The sequence below is a fragment of the Colobus angolensis genome, unplaced genomic scaffold (genome assembly GCF_000951035.1).
Source record: "Colobus angolensis palliatus isolate OR3802 unplaced genomic scaffold, Cang.pa_1.0 Scaffold246, whole genome shotgun sequence".
Classification (NCBI taxonomy): domain Eukaryota; kingdom Metazoa; phylum Chordata; class Mammalia; order Primates; family Cercopithecidae; genus Colobus; species Colobus angolensis.
In genome coordinates, this window is record NW_012115666.1 from 2,823,363 (window position 1) to 2,845,017 (window position 21,655).

Here is a 21,655-nt window from a genome sequence, read left to right on the forward strand (position 1 = left end):
ATTCATTTGTTTCTTTAAATGTCTACTATAAATCACTTTGCTTATTCTTCTTCCTTTTCTTTTCTTAAGTGGAAGATAAATTAAAGGACGGGGTTTCTTACCACTCCAACATAAAGCTGAAGCCCAAGGGAGAACAAGACTTAACAGCTAGGATTTCAGATGTTTGGGGCCCTCCACTCATCAACAGATCACATGCATTTTAAGCATATGTTAAAATCAAACAGTGAAAACCACCCAAAGGGCACATTATAAACATTTCAATGGGCTCAGTGCAACACAGTCATGACCAAGTAGAGTGAGACCCTAGGTCTCCAACAGGCAGATTGTGACCAAAATCTGGTTCTGATGTTTCCTAAATGTCAGATTTTGCCAGTGGAGGAAACAAACAAACAAACAAACAAACAAAAAAACAAAATAAAACACTGGTACTGCAGAGCTGCTAATGAAAACAATTCAGAGAACATAAATGCTAGAATAATGTTGGACCCACCATGTCGGGCTGGTTTCAATGCAAATGTAGTGTTCCGATTTCTGCCTTCATTGGGAAGGTATAATTAGCTCAGCTGCAACAGGGTGGATGCCTGGAGGCAGCCATTTCCTGGTGCTACCAGCTCCCCTGTAAGGAAGGAACAGCTGCCACCCGCCCCTCCTGCCATGAATTGCACAGAGACATGGCTATCCCTCAAGGCTGCTTATAAGCCACCATGAACGGAAGGCTTGGACTTCTAGTGGGAATGGTTCTTGCTTAAAGATAAAGAACATTTTATCTTTAATGTTCAGTTGACTCCATGCCCAATCACCATTTTTCCACATAAGATAGTCCTTGTCAGAAAACAAAAACCAAAACAAAAAAACCCACACACAACTGTCTCCCATTACTGCGACGGAAAGAATTTTTAACATTGGTGATGACAGCTCACATCAGCTAAAGCAGCTTCTCACCTTGGAGTTCAATGCAGAGTGTTGAAGAGGATAGGGAGAAAATAATGAAAAAATTTTTTAAAAAATTACTTAAGGTGCCGGCAAATTAGAAACCTGACCTGTAAGGAGAACACATTACCCCAGCTATGGTGACAGAGAAGTTGAAGAGACACCGTGAAGGGGATGGGTCCAAGGTTAAGCTTTTAAGCGACCCAATAGGTGAATGACTGATGTAAAAGCAAGAGTGCTCTGGGACTTAGCCACCGCAGGAGACACTGGAGTTCTGCAAAACAGATCAACAGCTTCTGCTTGTCCACTTGACAAACTCAACAGAATGGACCCCATCAATATGTCAATAAGCAAACATCTCCCAAGAGCCAGTTCTATGGCAGCAAATACTCACTTTGACGAAACGAAAAGGTGAACCATCATTCTGAAATTCTAGAGAAGGCAAAATAAAGTGTCATTTCCTTGTTTCCCTAGGCTGCTAGCAAATTGTCAAGTTTTGCATCCATCATTCACTTCCCTACGCAGTCCTGCCCATTCTCATCTGCAACAGAGGCCATTGCGAGGCTGGTTCTTTTCCCTCATCCTGAATGGAAAAACCAAATAAAAAGTAACCCTGCAACTGCAAATGAGTAGTGACCATGGGGGGTTGGGGGGTGGGGGTGAAATTAACGTGGCATCTGGAGCACATTTCTTAGTGACTCAGCCAGTTCCAAGATCATGTAACAAATAAAGGAACTGGGAATTGTTATTCTTCCGATCATTTCAGAAGAAAGTACTTCAGAATATTGTCACCTAAGTGGAGGACTTTCTTTTTAACAAATAATAAAATATGGTAGGCAGCAAAGTCCAGTGTTTTTACAATATGTAAATAAATGACCAAGATTAATTTCTTATGTTCATAATGATGGTCACTGTTTTGCTATTATTTTCCTTTTCAAACTTTTCTTTTCTCTTTTTTGAGATATAATTCAGGTACCATAATATTTAGCCTTTAAAATGAATGATTCAGTATTTTTTCAGTATATGATTAATGTTGTACAATTGCCACCACTGTATATAGTTCTAGCACATTTTCATCACCCCCAAAAGAAACACTGTACCCAGTAGCAGTCAATTCCCATTCTTCCTCCCCCCATCTCCTGGTAACCACTACTTCCTGCCTCTATGGATTTGCCTCTTCTGGACATTTCATATAAATGAAATCATACGGTATGTGGCCTTTTGGGTCTCACTTCTTTCACTTAGCACACTGTTTTAGAGGTTTATCTGTGCTGCAGCATGAATCAGTACTTTATTCTTTTGTACTGCTGAATAATATTCTACTGTATGGATTACCACATTTTGTTTATTTATTAATCAGTTGATGAACAGTAAACTTGTTTCCACTTTTTAGCTCTTAATAATAATACTACCATGCACATTTGTGTTCAAACTTTTGTGCAAACATATTATTTCAGTTCTCTTGGGTATATGCCTAGCAGTAGAATTACTGAACTGAATGGTAACTCTATGTTGAACATTTTGAGGAACTACCAAATGGTTTCCCAAATCAGCTACACCATTTCATATTCCCACCAGGAGAGTACCAGAGTTTCAATTTCTCTACATCCTGGCTAACACTTGCTATTGTAGTCATCTCAGGGGGTGTGAAATGGTATCTTATTGTGAGTTTTCTTTGCATTTTCCCTAAAGACTAATGATGTCACCCATCTTTTCATGTGCTTATTGACCATGTGGATATTGTCTTTGGAGAAATGTCTATTCAGAACCTTCTTCTACTTTTGAATGGAGTGATTTTATCTTTTTATTGTTGAGATTTTGGGTATTTTTCTTTAAATTATTTTTGGAGATTCCTAGAGAGGAGGATGCCAGGTTCCATCCAGTTAAGTCCTAGCTTTGGGGATGAAGTATATGTGTATTGATTTGGGTAATAATTAGGTGGAAAAACTTATTGAGCACTCATCTTTTGTGCCAGGCACATTGAACCCTTTACTAATACCATGGAGAGAAAGCCTTTGCCTGGGCCACATGTCCCTCCCTTGGGTGCTCATCAAGAACAGCAAAGCTTTTCCTCAGAGAATCATCCATGTGTTTCCCTGCCCCATCAAGGAAGGGAGAACTTTCATTAAGGTGTAGAACTAGCAGAGGAGACACCTCTTTGGTACGTAAAATCTCCCCCATGTTTTAGATATCTTGAACAAACTAGTCATTGATTTTAAGCTACATTTTGAACACTTGAAGTTAAGAGTGTGCCCCCATCTCCTGAAAATACACCCAAGAGAATCCTTTTCCATGTGGTCTCTATTCATTTTTGCCATACAAGATGTAAACAATGCTTATCAAGGTGACCAAGAAGAAAAACGCCACAAAACAGTCAAATGAAGAATAATGGAGCATGACAATAGATTCATTTTCTTACACTAATTATAGCAAAGTTCACTCCACTAAAATGCAGAGGCCATAGAGGTGAGCAAGGCTGTAGGAAGGGGGATAGGAAATAAACTGAGAAGGTGCCTCCTCAAAAATAAATAACAATGAGAAGAGCAAAACTAGCATCTTCACCAGCCCTACTCTATTATGAAAGGTAGCCAGTTCTGTGCTTTATGCTCTGAAGCTACAGACACCAGGACATTTATTCCCTTCCTTCATTTTCCCTTCCTCTCTCCTGGAAAAACAAGCAAAACACACAAGAAAATCAAATTGAGGGTTGATAGAAAATTAAATCGAAGTGGTAGAACACCACCCCGAATCTTCACTGTAAATATCACAACTTCAACATTTCCAGAAATTCCCTTTTCTCTCATGTCCGAGTTCCAAAATCTCAGTTAACAAAGTTAACATATCCTGGGGGCCAGTTCTATGTCATCAGTGGATTCGAGTCACTGTCTATAACTCTGCCTCTCAGTGATTTCAGTGGTGGAAACACCAGACAAGCTGTGTGGAAGTATCTAAGAACAGGCAGGACAGAACTTCTTCCATCTCACCAAGCTAAACCGCTTTCAACCAAGATGGTGCTTGGAGGGAACTTCCAAAGTCCAGTGTACTATTATTTATGTGAACAAGTTCACTTCGGTTCAAATCTCAAACAAAGGCTCCAGACATAATTTCACAGAATCAAAACCAAACCTCAGCATCCTTTAACCTCACCAGGAATTCCCCCAGGCCCTCAGGTTTCTCTAGAAGGATTCTCACACTGAGGACTTCACTCTTGGAGATCTCACCCACCATGCTGGAGTGCCAAGAGCAGGGTGGGTGCTATGGACTGACCTGTGTCCCCCAAAAATTTATATGTTGATAACCTCACCTCCAGGATCTCAGAATGTGACTGTATTTGGAGATAAGACTTTCAATTGGTGATTAAGTTAAAATGAGATCATTACGGTGGGATGCAATCCAATCTGACTGGTGTCCTTAAAAGAAGAGGAAATTTAGACATAAAGGGAAGGATTGGGAGGCGACACACACATAAAAACCATCCCATGTGAGGACACAGTGAGAAGGCTGCCACCTGCAAGCCAAGGAGCAAGACCTCAGAAGGAACCCATCCCACTGACACCTTGAGCTTGGACTTCCAGCTTCCGGAGCCGCGAGAAACACTTGTCTGTTGTTTAAGCCACCCAGTCGTGATATTTTGTTATGACAGCCTCAGCAAACAAATACAGCAGGGGTCCCGCAGGGAAAGAGGTCCCTGGGGTCTCTGATCTGCACAGCTACTCACCCGGTAGTAGTCAGTGCTGTACACGTCCCGGGACATCCCGAAGTCCCCGATTTTCACCAGCAAATTCTCCCCGACCAGGCAGTTCCTGGTGGCCAGGTCGCGGTGCACGAAGTGCTGGGACGCCAGGTAGACCATGCCCGCGGCGATCTGCTGGGCTATATGCAGCATCTGTGACTGCGTCAGTTCCGTGGGCGGGTTGCCCTCAGCCATCAGCACGGCGTCAGGGCCGTGTGCCCTGGGGGAGGACATGGAGAATGAAGCTGGGTGTCTCAGCATTTTCACTCCAGGGGCCCTTTGCCCCTGCCCCTCCCCATCCCTTCTGCTAAGCTCCTCACCCCCACCCTGTCAGCTGCTGGTGCTAAAAGATGCTGCCTGACTTAGCATGAAGAGGAGACAAAGGTGCTTCACACAGTCGTACTTCTGAAGTCCCGAGGGCACCCAGGCTGCTCTGCTTCCCGAAGATTCTGGAATTCCCAGGACCCCATGGGCCTGAATATCCCCCTTCCCTCCAGTGCACAGACAGGTTGACATTTTAGGGGCTCTGGCACTCTGCTGGGTTCAGGCACTGGCCAGGGCCCCTTGACCCCGAGAAACAGCAGGTAGGTGAAGGAAGACAAAACCAAACACAAAACACTGGGGAAAAGATGGACCCTCCTCGAGGGATGGACATGGCAGCCCAGTGGGTCCGCACCCCTCCCCACCTAGCCAGATTATGCCAGACTATGCCAGAGCATCCTGCAACCAAGCTGATTCCTCCAGAGCTGGGCAGCCTGCGGCCTTCCACAGTCCGCCTGATTTGCAGCCAGGCATGGTTTTGAAGCTACCCCTGGCTCTCTCAAGCCCAGTTCAACGACAGAGTCCCAGGGCATTCTCAACCTGGATGTTCATTCCCAGTACAAAATACCATTGCCTTCTGTCCACCCCTCCTCCAACCTCCGCTCCACACCGGCTATGGCCAACACATACGAGAACTGTTTTGAACCCACAGCCTGTTTATTCTTTTGCTGGGGAAAATTTTATTGTTTACACTATGGGGAGGGACACTATGATTTTTTAAATCTTATTTTTCTTCTGTCTTACACACCTGGCCTCTCCCCAGCTATGTGATGACTTAGGGCATCCTAACACGCATGTGCTGCAGGGGTGGGAGGATCCGCATCTTAGGATGCCGCCCTCAGCGCGGCGGGCCCTGCCGTGACATCCTGAGCTGGGAGCCAAGATGGGCGTCATTGCCCCTGGTGGCCTGAGGGGGCGCTGCAGTGCAAGGAATAAAGGCGGGGTTTACTGCCGGGCTCTGCCCTGGCCTGGCCAAAGGGCTTCTCCCTTGGAAAGGAAAGATCTCCCTCAAGACATTTTGAAACACTTGGAATAAATATAGAGGTTTTTGCATAAATGTTAAAGTGAGTAACCTCACCTGCAGGGTTTCAGAGCTGTGTGAGTATTTGAAACTGAGAAAGCCAGAATTGTATGAGAACACATGTCAGGGTTTGCCCTGCCTCTCCGCCCTCCTTCCCCAAAATTATTCAAGCCACAGGCCTATCCCCACTTCCATCCTGGCTCCAGCCTACAGTGACTCGCCTTCCCTTTGATTTCGGGAGGCATTCTGCCACCAGGTCTTTCATTTCTGTATTCTAAGGGAATGAGCACTGGACAAGGAGTTAGGGGCTCTCCCAGGCCCACCAGGTCCAGTGCCATGATCCAGGGAAGCCCTTTAATTTCTCTCATGTGCTATTTCTTCATTAGTCAAAAATACAGGGGAATATTATACTGGCCATGCATAGACCCTCGCCCTGCTGGTGCCTGATATATGGCTTTGGGATGAATAGATCCCTCCTGTCTCTAAATACCTGGATTTAACCATTCCCTAGGGAGGAGTTTCCTGTTTTTGTACAAGCCAGCCCTAACAAATTTCACCTCTACTCAAACCACAACCCCCAGCTGCCTCTTGTCACATTGAGGAACAATACTGGGAAAATGCTTCAGCTCAAAAGCACATATTCAAGGTAAGAAGCGGCACAGTGGCCAAAGCTCCGGGATATGTGAAATGAATTTGGATCCTGTCCCACACTCACTGTGTGATCTTGGGTGAGTTACATAACCTCTCTGGGCCTATTTCCTCACTCTGTAAATTGGAGATACTAACTGCCCCTTGCTAAGGGCATTGATGTGAGGAGGATTGACACTGCGTTTGCATAGTACTTTGTGGCCTTTCACAGGAAAACCAGGGAGAAAGGCTTTGCAAACAAAGATTCTCTTTAAAAATGAAATGGAGAGGTGATGTGAAAACACAAGTTATCCTCTGTGCATTAGTTTTTGTAACTGGCCTGTAACAGGGCTCTTCAGGATACCAGAGGCTGAGCCCTTTCCACCTCACTAAAGGTGAATCAGGCCTAACCCTTTCAAGCACTGAGGGGCCCAGGGAAATTGCCAACGTTTTCACTGGTCTTCCTTAACTCTACCGTGACCTCAGCACCAGAAGGGGCCTGGGGTGCACACAAACTAAAGAAAACCTGAAATAAAGACCAAGAGAGTCGGTCAGAATTTAATCTTCATAGATACCATTTAAAGACTAAAATAATTAGTTGATTGGTCACAGCCTTATCTCAGTTCCAGAAAACTAATCTACTTTAAATATCTCTCAGAGGCAAAGGCTCCAGGAGAGAGGAAAAGTTAGATGTCAGTGCAAAAGGCCACCTCTGCACAAAATTCTATCCTCCAACCCCACACTCTGCAGACGTCAGGAAGCTGGTGGCCCTCTAATGCCTAATGCACTTTGTATTAGTATGTGTGGGTTGGGGGAGACTCCTGGATTTTTAAACAGTCATTTCCCCTATTTATATCTGGGTATTTGCTGTTCAACTTTTTGAACACGGCTCTTTAAATAAAATAAGCCTCTGGATGCTTTCTCTGAGCAGAACATACTGCTGTAAAAAGTGGGTAGGTGGGTCTGCTGCACAAGTCCTTAAGAGGATCGAAATACAGTTAACGCTGCAATCCTCTGCTTTCACTTTCCCAGGTCCTCATGAAGTCTTAGAAATAAAAACACATTTCATCTCTTCCAGGAGGACATTCCTTAAGAGGTTAAAAAAAAAAAAAAAGTACCACCAGCTCCCTGGCTTGGGAAGCAAGTAGCAGGTTCATGGGCCTGACTTAGCTGTCCAGTTCTCTCCATCATGGGTTACAGCCAGCACTGCACTAACTGCTCTGGCCCCAGGATTCCACAGTGCACCACTTTCCTCCTGGTCTTTTTAACCACCGCCTCAGCAGAGAGGATGGCAGAGTGGTTAAGATCATGAGTTTTTGCAGCCAGGGGCTGCAGGTTTGAGTCTAGGCTCTGTCATCCGCTACTTGTGCGATTCAGTTTCCCCTACTGTAACGCAGGAATGATGGCAAGGATGGGTTATACCCTAAAAGATATTAAAATGCTTAGAAAGTTCAATAAATGCTAGCTGTTATAGTTTGAAAAACAGTAGTCTATCTTTCCCCTCATTAGAAGGGAACTCTGGACAGATTCTAAGAGGAAAAATCATGAAGCCCTTGCAAGCAAAGACATGTGTTTTATTCCTCATTTCCCACCCTAACTAGCATAGAGGCTGGCCATGCTGGTGCTTGATATATGGCTTTTGGATGAATAGAGAGAGTAGGGAGACAAGAGAAGACATCTGTCTTTATAGGGCAGAGCTGATGACAGCTGGAGACTTTTCATGGCAGCTAAGTGCCCAGTTCCCTTGCGGAAAGAGGACAGCCTATATTCGCAGCATGTTAGTGCACCTGAGAACTAGATTCTTGGCATGGCAGACCTCTTGTTCCCAGAGTTTAGCAGGTTCTGAAACTAAGCAGGCTAGGTTTCCAATTGCTCCACACCCTGTGCAAGGTGCCAAGGGAGAACCAGGTGCCTGTTCCTTCTGCAAGGCAGGAAGGAGAGCTAGGGAGAAGGAGACGCTGAGTGAGAAAGTGAAAGAATCAAGTTGTAACACACACACACGCACACGCACACACATTCATGTATGTACAGACACACTGTGAGCTCACAGAAGCATTTAATTGCATCAAGGTGAGCACATTTGGATTTCTTATGCTACAGTTTTTGGAAAGCACCATTTTGTATTAGGGAAGTAGTCTGGGGTATGGGAACAATGGGAAAATATTTCTCCTAGAAGCAGCCGGACCTCAACCACATTCAATTTTTTTCTTCCTTTCATGTTAGAGCTGACAAGACAATGTTCAAAAGTCATCCCCTGTCCTATCACTTACAAGAAAAATTTTGCTGACATAGGATAATGCATTAGGATTGTCTCAGAATACTGCAAATTGGCCACATATTCCTAATCCCACCTGGCATCTCCTCACCCACACAATCATAGGAAAAGTAGAGAACAGGGATCCAGCCCAGCAAAGAAGAACTAAATTGCACGTGGATCTACGAGGCTAAAGAGGGTAAAAATGATCCAGACGGCACCAACCATGTGATGCCATTTCTAAAAACAGCAGTATGTTCTTGCAGTGATTGACTGATTACTTAAACTGCAGTGTCTGAGTCTTACAGCAGATACATGCAGCTTACTGGGGCTGATTTCTGTGCAAAGCCCTCTTCAGCGCCCATGGAAATGAGAGGTAGACAGAGAGTCCTAGGTGTTGCCATCACAAAAAGGTGCCACTTCTGCAGGATTTCAGGTCTCTCAACCAACATGAAGAGGAAATTGTGGCAGAGATGAACCATTGTGAAAGATTATGGGGGCAACCTTTCTTATTACCTCTCAACCCAACAATGCACACACTGGACCTTGAGATGGATTAAATGATACCCCTTTCACAGGTAAGGAAAGTGAGCTCAGCAAGGGCAGGCGAACAGCCTTTAACACCTTTCCTAACTATTGCTATCTACCAAGATATCACAAGCAGCCCGTTTGCTAATCTTTCCTAAATGAGGACTAGCTAAATTAAAAAAAAAAAAAAAAAGAAAAAGAAAATTAGACCCAGATAAAACTTAGAGAGTATCCAAGGCAGGCCTACCTGAGAACAAGGTGACTAAGCGAACTCGGGTGGAGGCTCTTTTAAGGAACACCAGCAACTTGATGCCGAATAGGAAGGAGAACCTGAATCTCCTGTCCTCACTACTGGGCCCTCTGACTCTTTAGGTTCATGGTAATGTATGTGCCACTTCCATAGAAGCCAAAGCATCACTTGCCTTCCTTCCCCAACGAGTATCTGGCTCAGCACATTTCTTCCCTTCCTTTGTAGATGCAGGAGAAGAGCACTCACTATGGACCCCACCAGGGTGATCACCAACTCCCTGCATCTTATTAAACTCAGCTCTCCTTGTGATATCTCTCACCAAGGCAGCTGGTTTACCAGCTGACATCATTCCTGGCAGAATTCAAGCGTCTGCTTATTGAACGCTCCCTATTCGCTCCTACGCCAAGAGCTTTCTATGCTTATTCTAGTTCAGTCCTCATGCCTACCCTGCCAGCTCAAGATTCTCATCAGAACAGCTAAGAGACTCACCTGAGGTCACTCAGCTAATAATGCCTGGACTGAGACTCAACTTCCGTGTCTGGAGGCCAAAAATCCCTACTGGTATCATCACGCAGCATGGTCTCCTCAAAAGTCACCCCTTATATTGTGTGAGTTAGCTTCACTGTTTCAAAGCAAGTTGACCTTTCTTCCCAGATCACAGTCACTTTCAGCCATTTCTCACCTGCTCTATCTTGTGGTTCCTCCCAGTTTCCTGTACCCATCACCTGAGGGAGGGAATTTCTTGAGAAGGCACAGCTGAACTAAAACCCAATCAGGGCCAGGTGTGGTGGCTCATGCCTGTATTCCCAGCACTTTGGGAGGCCAAGGGAGGCAGATCACTTGAGATCAGGAGTTCAAGACCAGTCTGGCCAACATGGCAAAACCCTGTCTTTACAAAAATATGAAAATTACCAGGCATGGTGGCACACGCCTATAATCCCAGCTACTTGGGAGGTTGAGGTGGGAGAATCGCTTGAACCTGGGAGGCGGAGATTGCAGTGAGCTGAGATCACACAACTGCACTCCACCCCGGGTGACAGAGTGAGACGCTGTCTTAAATAAATAAATAAATAAATAAATAAATAAATAAATAAATAAATAAATAAATAAATAAATAAATCCCACCCAATCAGGCCAATGCTAGAAATTCAAATGACACCCTAATCAGTAGCCCAGTGACTCCCTTTATAGTCAACATTTTCTCTTCCTTGCCTTGCCTTTTTCTGAAGACCCCACATCCCATAAAACTTCTCAGTTGAAGCTGTCCATCTTCTCATGACCTCAGGGTCTCTGCATAATCTGGAAGACTCCATAATCTGGAGTCTTCAATCAATGTTTTTACCTCCTTCCTTCTGAAGCTTTTCTTCTTTAGATTTTGATCTTTCCACTGTAGATCCTCTGAACTACTGGCCTCCTGGTTATTCTTTTTGTCCTTAGAATAAAGTCCAAGCCCACACCCCACCCTTTCAGCCTTGACTCCTCCAGCTGGTTTTCTGCTTCCCTTCCTTACTGTTCATTCCACAGCCTGGGAACTTGAAAACTTCACTCTCACTGGACTGCACTTTCCATTGTGACACCTGGGCACCTTAGCTCTTCCCGTTTCCTTTGCCTTTAATAACACCACATGGCAAACTCCTACAGAACATCTAAGACCCATCCCAAATGCCCATGTCATATACCACTCAATGTAGCAAATGTTCAGTGAATGCAGACTGAATTGAGTTGGATCATTTGCATCACATCACATAGAATTCATTGATTAAGGAAAAAGAACAAGACTGTCATCTTCTTTTTTCTCTCCTCCTTTCTCTGGCACACGCTGGTGTCATCAAATAAGACCCTTTGAGAAAGGTCTAGGGGTCCCTTTTTCCCTCCCATGAACCTGCCCCACTCCTGAACCCTGAAGTCCTGCTCGCTCCTGGAGCCCACCTCCCTGCCTCACTGTACCTGAGGAACTTGTTGAGGTCCCCGTGCTTCATGTACTCAAAGACCATGATGAGGGGGTCGCCCTCCACACAGACGCCATAGAACTTGACGATGTGCTCATGCTGGAGGTTGGTCAGGAGCTCGGCCTCGCGGTGGAAGTCCTTGCGTGCATTGTCACTGGCATCCTTCAGGGTCTGGGGGTGGGCATCAAAAGAGAGGGATTACTTCAGTGGGCCCTATGCTACTGAGATAGGAAAGACATCGTCTCATTTGTTAGGCAGAAGATGAGAAAACAGCCTAGTTCCTACGGAAATAATGTTTGTGCTAATAACTGAGGAGTAACTCCTCAGGCATACGCAAAGCTTTCCAGCTTATGACACACTTTCACAGAGGTTCTCTCATTAGGTTACAGACAGGAGGTCTTTTTAGGGTCCACATCCTTCCTAATCCTGGCCTGCACCCAATAATTCCCGTGGGCTTCTCTCCCTTGTTGGTGCCTGTTGCGCTTTCTGTGATGTGATGTGCAGCTCATCTCTGCTCAGATAATATTTAAAAACTTTATGTTATGATTCTGTAGCAAGAGGAGTACAGTAAACCTTTGTGGACCCATCTCCAGCTTCAGCAACGATCACTTTGCCTGTCTTTATGTAGCACTGCACAGAGCCTTCTCCAGCCTGTGCTTACAAACACTGCCGGCTCACAAAATATCCCTGCCCAGCAAGCCGCAAGAAGAGTGGTCACGCTGCCGAGGTGAAGATGCCCAGGGGCATGACAGCCGGGTTTTGGTGCCTTTAGTTTTCTGCTCAGCTCACTCTGCCACTGCGGTATCATAACATGGCAAAGCTGGCATTTAGTGATGCATATAATGTGCTGAGCTCTTGGCATGTGCCCATCACTGAGCCAGGGCTGTGATGGCATCAAGAAGGCAATGACCCAGATCCTGGCCTCAGGCACTTATGGGCAAACAGGGAGATATGACATGTATATAAATAACTGCAATTCAAGCTCAAAACCCACTGTCCTGAATGAATCAGCACCTGCATCTCTCTCCAGCTCAATCCCTTGACACTCCTCTCGAAACCCATGCGTCCACGTTAAGAACTATCTGCAGGTGCCCCGATAACAGCAGGCTATACCTCCCTCCCTTTGCACATGTGCATTCCTCTGCCTGGAATGCTATCTTGGGTGTGGTCACTGGCATGGGGGGTTGAACTCCCCACCTTTGCCAAGGCTGTTCACTTCCTAATCCCAGGAGCCTGTGAATATGTTGCCTGATGTGGCAAAAGCAGCTTTGCAGATGTAACTAAGTTAAGGATCTTGAGGTGGAGAGATTATCCTGGATTATCCAGGAGGGCCCAATGTCATTACAAGGGTCCTTATGAGAGCAAAGAGAGGCCAGGCATGGTAGCTCAAGCCTGTAATCCCAGTACTTTGGGAGGCTGAGGAGGGCAGATTACCTGAGGTCAGCAGTTCGAGACCAGCCTGGCTAACATAGTAAAACCCTGTCTCTACTAAAAATACAAAAATTAGCTGGGTGTGATGATGGGTGCTCGTAATCCCAGCTACTCGAGAGGCTGAGGATGAAGAATCACTTGAACCCGGGAGGCGGAGGTTGCAGGGAGCAAAGACCATGCCACTGCAATCCAGCCTGGGCGACAGAGGAAGGCTCTGTCTCAAAATAAATAAAAGCAAAGAGAGAGCCGTAAGGACAGAGGATCAGAGAGGAGAAAAGATGTCACATTTCTGGCTTTGAGGATGAAGAAAGGGGCCATGAGCCAAGAAATGTGGGTGGCCCCTAGAAGCTGGAAATGGCAAGGATGCATGCTAGCCTAGAACCTTCAGAAGGAACCAGCCCTGCTGACATCTTGTCTTTAGCTTAGCAAAACTGATTTCAGGTGTCTGACCACCAGAACTGAGATAAATCATTTGTGTTGTTTAAGGTGCTGAGTTTGCAGTCATCTGTTACAGCAGCCACAGAAAACTAATATACCTGGTTAATATCTAGTAGTCCTCCAAGACTCGGTTCAGCTGCCACCTCTCTGGGAAGTGTTCCCTGACCACCCCTCATTGCTGTCACATCCCCTCTGTGCTGCAGGCCAGAGTGGATAATCCTGCTAGGTGCACCTATACTTACCTCTATCACATCACAGACCACAGTGCATTCCAATTGCATGTTTACTTGCTTATCTCTGGTACAGGCTGTGAGCTCCTTGACCCAGGAACTATGCATTTCTGCATTGCCAGCCCTGGGCAGAGCACAGGGCGAATATTCAACATCTATTTGTGTAATGAATGATGAAGGCCATGAGAACTAAACACTGACAGCAAGAGAGGTCAGAGAGGGAGTGGTTGCTTCTAATTGAGGAAAAGGCATACTTCTCCTGGCAGAAGTGGCATGTGAGTAGTGAATCCCATCTCCAGGGAGACTATAGTCGGTCATTAAGGTTAGGTGGCAAATGGGAACATCTGTATTCACTTACATTTAGTCTTGGAATGGAATGAAAGCACTGTCATCTGTCAGATATGCACTGACTGCAAAACTAAAAGATGATATCCAGTGTCCAGAACATGACCGGCTCCCTGGTGGTCATTTTCTAGATCACGGCCTCGGTGCTGCTCTCCCTGTGGGGACATTCGTGATCTGCGCCACCTGGAGACCTTGAATGTGCCACAGGTGGAGTTCTCCAGGGAGCAGATCTGAGATGGAGATTAGTAGGTGAGGCATTTATTAGGGCACGCTCTGGGGATCAATACTATTTTCACTTTACTCTGTGGTTTTCCGAGAAGTGTCTTTATAAGCACCACCAGCTCTGTTTGGAAAAGTGAGTGAATTTGGGTCAGCAAGTGCTCAGGGGCCATAAAGCTTCAATGGGGCTGTTGCCATAGAAACCGCACACTCCTTCATTAAATAACAAAATGAACAGCGGCCAGGAACCTGGGGTCTGGGTCTCTGCTCCCTTGAAGCTACAGAAACTGGGCCTGTCATGGCCCCTGTGCCACCCAGATTTAATTAGTTTAGTGTTTAGCTAGATCCAAACTCAACTCTTTTGCATCCCTCTTGCACAGGGAGAGGTGATGCGCTTATCTTGCTGAGCTTCACAGTAGAAAAATAGCAGATGAGGTATGGAGGAGACGGAGGAGATGGAGGAGACGGAGGAGGTGGAGGAGACGGAGGAGACGGAGGAGGTGGAGGAGACGGAGGAGGTGGAGGAGACGGAGGAGACAGAGGAGATGGAGGAGACGGAGGAGATGGAGGAGACGGAGGAGACGGAGGAGACGGAGGAGATGGAAGAGATGGAAGAGATGGAAGTCTATCTGCTGGGTCCTTCTCCTGGGTCCATGGAGCGAACCGCACACACCAGTGCCTTTCTCACACTTGCACTTGCATAATGGTGTTGGGTACACATCTGTCTCCACTCCTGCCTTTGACAATCGAAGTGTGTCCTGTCCACCCTTTTATCCCTTGCTGCCTAATCCAGTATCAGGCAACTAATAGAACCCCTGACACACGAAGTTTGTGCAAAGTAGAGATAAAAGAATGGGAGGAGGAATGACCAGTGAATGATCATCTGGAAAAGTTGAACATGGGCTGAAGTGAGGAGTGGAAATGAAAGAAGGACCAAGGAAAGAAAGCAAGTGAAAGAACCTGCTTCCAAGGCTGAGGGGAGCTGCCCAAACGCACTCTCTCCTGGGGAGTTGGCCCCAAACTTGTGTTCCCCTTCCAGTCAAAGGACAAATCCTCACAATGGTGGTGCTCAAACGGCAGGGGTCCTAGCTTAGCATCAGAAAAGGCAGGTTCAAATCCTGGCTCTGCCCTTGAGCTCTCTGACTCTGGTTTTCTTCTTCGAGAGTGAGGATAACAATATCATCATCTACACCACAGAGACATGAGAAGAATGATGCAAAGTAGTGTAAGTTGGGATGTTTTCCTTGGTAGAGAGGGACATTTGATGACTTCAATTTTAAACCACAATCAGTCTTGTATTCAGTTTGCTCACATAAGAATCCAAGAATGTCAAAATATGCATGAATAAGGCTCAAGGGCCAACCCAAGACATGAGAGCAGCGGTGCTACTGGAGCCACGACTTCTTCCCAGAGGGCTGTTCAACCTCCCAAAAGTATCAAACTGCACACAGAGATCCAGCCCTTGGCCTGCAATGTTTTTTCAGAGATCCAGTCTCTATAGAGGATGCTCTGAGTCACTGAGATTGCTTATTTCTAAGGCACATGCCTATCTTTTCCAGTGAGTTGGAAAACATACTGACCCTTGAAGGTCATTATCACAAGGCATGAACAAATTTTGTGTATAATTTTTCTGCTCAAGTTTTAGCTGTGTAGTATTGATTCAAGAATGCCAGATTGGGCCAGGCGCAGTGGCTCATGCCTGTAATCCCAGCTACTCTGGTGGCTGAGGCAGGTGAATGGCGTGAACCCGGGAGGCGGAGCTTGCAGTGAGCAGAGAGTGCACAACTGCACTCCAGCCTGGGCGAAAGAGCGAGACTCCATCTCAAAAAAAAGATAGATTGTCTGTGTGTGTGTGTGTGAGAGAGAGAGAGAGAGAGAGAGAGAACAAGGTTTTCTTTTTTGAAATGCCAACCTGAAAGAGTTAAGAAGCATCTAACATTTCCATGTCCCCAAAGCAAAATATGGAAAAGAGCCCATTCTCAGTGCAATGTCAAAAACTGTGCTTCAGTAACATTTTTGAAATTGAGAGAAGAGATTCCACTATTCATGGGGCAAATGCATCTCACAAGCCTGGCCTCATCCAACATGCCCATCCATTTTCGCATGTTGGGTCTTTTTTCTAAATTATGATTCAATTCTATTTTAAGAGATTCAGAAAATATGGCGGTAACAAGTTGGGCAAAATCATCTTCTGAATTTGGCACTGTAAGGGCAGAATTTTTCTAAGGGTGGAACCATAGCCAGATAGCAATCAGAAGCTGGAAAATCCTGCTATCAACCCTATTTATAAAAATCATCTCTGTTTTAGTACTATGGCTGATTGTCATTTTACTCAATTATGCAAGGCTTGGCTGGTTCCCTGAGTCCCTTGGCAATGCACTGAGGCCATGAATATGGGGTGGCAGCTTCCCTCACTGACAGTCCCTCTTCTTCAGGTTCATTTTGACAAGCATATTTGCCCGATCACTGAGCATTGCTATTTTCTTACTCCTACTGTCTGCTTTGTAGTTTCATTTCTTCTTATTTCTGGTGAATTTCCTGATACCCCAAAGCTGCCATCTTTTCTGAAGATACTCTTAAGGGAGAGGGCTCCTCCAGAGCTATAGCAAGATACTGCCTCAAGTACATATTGATTCAGATTTGGAATAATGCAGTAGTATGAAATAAATTTCAGCACAGAACTTAAAAACTAGTGATGGTGAAATAGGACAGCAAAAACAAAAGAAAAATCAAAATTCATACGAAATGCTTCAGCAAAATATGAAGGTTAATGGAAAGCTAGTAAGAGAGGCAAGAGGGCTTACTTGAAATCATTGGTGTGATAGAATATTGTAGGACATGACAAATGATCACCCATTTCAAAGTATAGGTGGTTTAGGAGAGATGAGGTAAAATAGAGGTTGTGTCCTTTCTAAAAATACTGATCTTATAGTCTGTGTCTCATATATTTTAGAGATCATAGAAATAGTGTCTTTGTTAAGGTGAAAGATAAAATATAGAAGAGATTATCATGGTAAGACCTCACTATGACCAGTTCCCACCATAGTGTTTAAAACACAGAGGGAAATTAAAAAAAACTCCCAAACCAGTCAACCAAGATGCATGAGAATGTTTGGCTAATATGCCTGAGTTCCTCTGGGTTAGGATCACTGTGGCAAGATCTGCTACAAATGGAGACTCTTTAGTCTCCTGATGGCTCCTGGATGTGCACTGTCCAATACGGTAGCCAACAGTCACAGGTGGCTAGTGATAATTTGAAATTTGGCAAGTCCAAATCGAGATGTATTTTAGGTAAAAAATATCTAACAGATTTTGAGACCTTGCTACAAATAAAATAATGTAAACTATCTCATTAATATATTAATACTACATTGAAATGATAATATAGATATGTTGAGTTAAATAAACTATATTGATAAAATAAGTTTCATATGTTTATTTTTACATTTCAAATGTGCATACTAGGAAGTTCAAAATTACTGATGTGACTTGTAATAGTGGCTCACATTATGCTTCTGTTGGACTTCATTGTTATTTAAAAGCCACCTCCATAGGCTATTAGTGAGCCAACCTCTTTCTTGGGAATGTTGGAAAACATTTCTAAACTACAAAATTGAGATAGAACTAAGGCAGACACACTTATAAGTTTGTTACAGGCAATGATTAACCACGCATTTAGAGCAAGCCTTGATCACAATGCTGCATGCTGCATGAACTTCTAACGATAGGATCTTTTCTAAAAATAGGTAGAGGAAGTGTCTATCAAATTCTTAGAAAATTCAGCTTTGGAGGAGTGTATTTTAATGAATTCATGGATAGAAAGAACTTGGTAGAAATAAAATCTTAGAAACTAGAGAGAGTGCAATAGGTAGCTTCCCAACATCCCTACAAATGTAAAAACTCATTAAATGATTGAATGAAGACGATAATTATCACAAACACTCAGATAGTGCTGGCTATGTGCTAGAAAACAATACTCTGTGCATATCAACTCAGTTAGTTGTATATAACTCCTTTGACAGGACTTTAATTATGTACCAAGTGATAACCTCAAATACAGGATTTATGGTCAGGGTGTTCACTGCTATCTTTATTTTCTCAGTCATACTGGCTCTTCCAGCTCAGATCTAACAAGGCAACTATCCAAAGGGAAACAGGAGGTTAAGTTTTGATTCACATACTTTAAACTATTTGCAATAATATGGTGGTTAAAATAGACAGTTTATACTTGCATATTATATCAAGTTGCATATTAGAAATGTTATGTCTTTGTATGGGAAACTAATTCATAACAACTGTCAATTAGAGAAATATTGAATCAAAAGAGAGTGAATCAGAAGTTGACCTCCAATGTGGATAAATGCAATATATTTACAGGCTTTAAATACACCAGCATAAAATTTTCCAATAAAATTTTGCTAGACATAAAGGAGCTGGTGGATCATGGTAGACCATGGTTTGATTGGAAATTCATTCATCATGTTAAAGTAAATGAAAAAGCAGCACAACTATTTCAATCCATACACTCCAGAGATAAAAAAGTGTGAAACGAATCCTCCAGCTATGTTTGATGCCAGATGAGTCCTCATTAGAGTGAAATGCACTGTTTTGTTTTAGCTTTTCTGAAAATATGTGGGTAAATAGAAGATAAGCCAGAAACGAGGGTCACCAAAGTGATTAACAAGACAAAAAACAGATCCCTGACCCAAGGTCTAAAGTTGAAATTACTGGGAAAGGTATATGATATAGGAACTTAATAATTGGGGCCTATCTAATTAAAATGCCTAACTCTGTATCTTACAGTGCACTCCTGCATGCCTACGTACACACACACACACACACACACACACTCGAGTGTGCACACCAGGAAAAGAATATACGTACCCAAAGAACAACAGAAATCTAGTCTATTAAGCAACATCTGGATAATAAAGACAATCACAGACACTATTACACTATTAAAAGTTGGTTTTTTTTTTTTTTTTGAGATGGAGTCTCGCTCTGTCCCCCAGGCTGGAGTGCAGTGGCACGATCTTGGCTCACTGCAAGCTCCGCCTCCTGGGTTCACACCATTCTCCTGCCTCAGCCTCCCGAGTAGCTGGGACTACAGGCTCCCGCCACCGCGCCCGGCCAATTTTTTTTTGTATTTTTAGTAGAGACGGGGTTTCACCGTGGTCTTGATCTCCTGACCTTGTGATCCGCCCGCCTCGGCCTCCCAAAGTGCTGGGATTACGCATGAGCCACCGCGCCCGGCCTAACTATTAAAAGTTTTACAGTTCCTGTTCCTAGATCCTTATAAGTGTAGAATTGTCAGTGCTTTCTGCAACATTATGTCATGTTGACACAAACTATTTTTTTAGAGTAACACTGAAAAATGTCTTCTTAAATAACTCATCTTTTCATCATCAATTTCCATTTTATGGGGACAAGTATTTCACATGCCAATGTAAGTGGAAACATGGGAAGGAGGCATAGGAAGAGGGATGAATGGGAGAAGGACTTCACAATTAATGAAGATGTGAAAAGTGATATGGTGACTGTCATAAAAAATAAAAAGAAAGAATGAAAAGAGTCATCTGTCTTAGAAATAACCTTGCCTGAGTAAAGCACTTGAGTCAATTAACTCTTGATGCTTTTTCTCATCTGTGTGTGTGTGTTTTTTTTTTAACTGTTCCAGAATTGGAGAATATGTGCTTTTCTTGTGAGCCCTTATACTGCTCTTGTACAAATTCTGAGACAAATGGCTCTGGTTGCTTCCATTCCCAAAGGTGGCCTCTTCTGTACCACGTGACCACCTCAGATGATCGGATGGCAGGTAGGTGCCCTGGCATGAAGACTAAGTGGCATTGCAGATGACTAACTGGAAGAACTGGACCGTAGTATCTTCCTTCTTGGGGAATCAGCAAGTGAGTCACGGAGGCAGTGTGGGCAGTAGCTGGTATGAAAGCAGCAGGCAAATATTAGGGAGCAGCAAAGGCAAGAGACAGCTGCACTAAGCAGGGGAGCCCCAAGGAGATTCCCTGATGTCTCCTACCGAGACGATGAAGAAGGGACAGTCACCAGGGCTGCCTCAGATCTTGAGTGAGCTTTCAGATACCAGCTCTTCCCATCACAGGGAGGTCCCATTTGAGTTGGACATCTTTCACTTTCTTCTGTCAGATCTCTTTCTCCCTTCTTTCAGTTATAGCATCTCTAATATTCCTCCAGGGAACCAATACTTCCCCACGTTCAGTCCATATGGATTGGGTAGAATGGACCCCAGCTTTCATTTCCAAGGGTGGGTATGTGACCCAGGCCTGGATAATTAGAATATTCCATTCCTCTGGCCAGAGGGTCTGGTGACACAGCCCAAGATAAGCCAGTAGGAGTCATCCCTTGGATTTTTGCATAGCTGTTTGGAAGGAGGAGCTCTCTTTCTTTTGAGTTGCTGGGAGGGCAGGATCTAAGCCCTGAGTCATCACTGTCAAGTCTTTAGCAAATGTGGAAATAAACTGCCTGAGAATAAAGCCAATACCAAGGGAAGCAGAGCCAAGGGATGGAGAAGATGAGAAAGAGGATTGTTCATTCCTTGGATCTAGTGGTGCCTGAAAGCTGGGATACCCGTAGGTAGGTTTTCTAGTAGCATGGATTTCTAGAAGCCAATAAATTCCTTTTTCTGCTTAAGCCGGCTTGAGTTGGGTTTCCAATGAACATAATATTGTTCTTTTTATAAAAGCTGATTATAATATTTTGTTTGTATTACCCTGAGGCCTAAACACTCCCTCAAGAATCCAGTATATCTTATTTCCACTTATTCCCTTGAATTAAATTTCTACTTGGGAAAATATGAACATGTCTTGCATCCTTCCATACAAACAACAGAACTAACACACTCCTTTCTATTATTTGATAAGTGTCATTGTGTTGGATTTCCTGAATTTGGTTCACCAGGGCACATGTAAAATTCAATAAATGAAACCGTGGTGCCCAATGAGCACTGGACTGCGTTTAAGTCCCAGGTCTGACATTGACATTAAATGATCTCATTTAAGCTATGTGACCTTAGATGGGTCATTTGTCTTCTTTGGATTCCTGTTTCTTCATTGGCAAAATGGTGGAGTTAAGCTAAAGAATATCAATATTAGCTCTCTATATCTATATAGTGATTCAATCACTTCTAAAATGATTTATTGTTAGATTACATTATTCTATATATATATATCATCTTTACAGTTTCTTTCAGCTATAAAAGTCTGTGACTATCAATAGATCATCAAATTATTTCCCTACCTAGAAATGCCAACTGTCAACTCTTTTCTTTTTTTTTTTTTTTTTTTGAGTCGGAGTCTCGCTCTGTCGCCCAGGGTGGAGTGCAGTGGTGTGACCTCGGTTCACTGCAA

At 44.1% G+C, this 21,655-nt stretch overlaps 1 protein-coding gene across 3 annotated transcripts in view; it reads right to left on the minus strand.

Annotated features, from left to right (window-relative positions):
• NTRK2 (neurotrophic tyrosine kinase, receptor, type 2) overlaps positions 1–21,655 on the minus strand; it is a 374,546-nt gene that overhangs the window by 70,513 nt on the left and 282,378 nt on the right. For 2 of the 3 annotated variants that reach the window (XM_011945896.1, XM_011945895.1), the window contains 2 exons: positions 11,612–11,784; positions 4,649–4,883 (listed from right to left, as the gene is read on the minus strand). In XM_011945896.1, coding sequence (XP_011801286.1) covers positions 4,649–4,883; positions 11,612–11,784 — 408 coding nt within the window. Of the gene's footprint in view, positions 1–1,888; positions 4,884–11,611; positions 11,785–21,655 lie in introns of those variants that run through there. The other variant, XM_011945897.1, reaches the window with a different exon arrangement.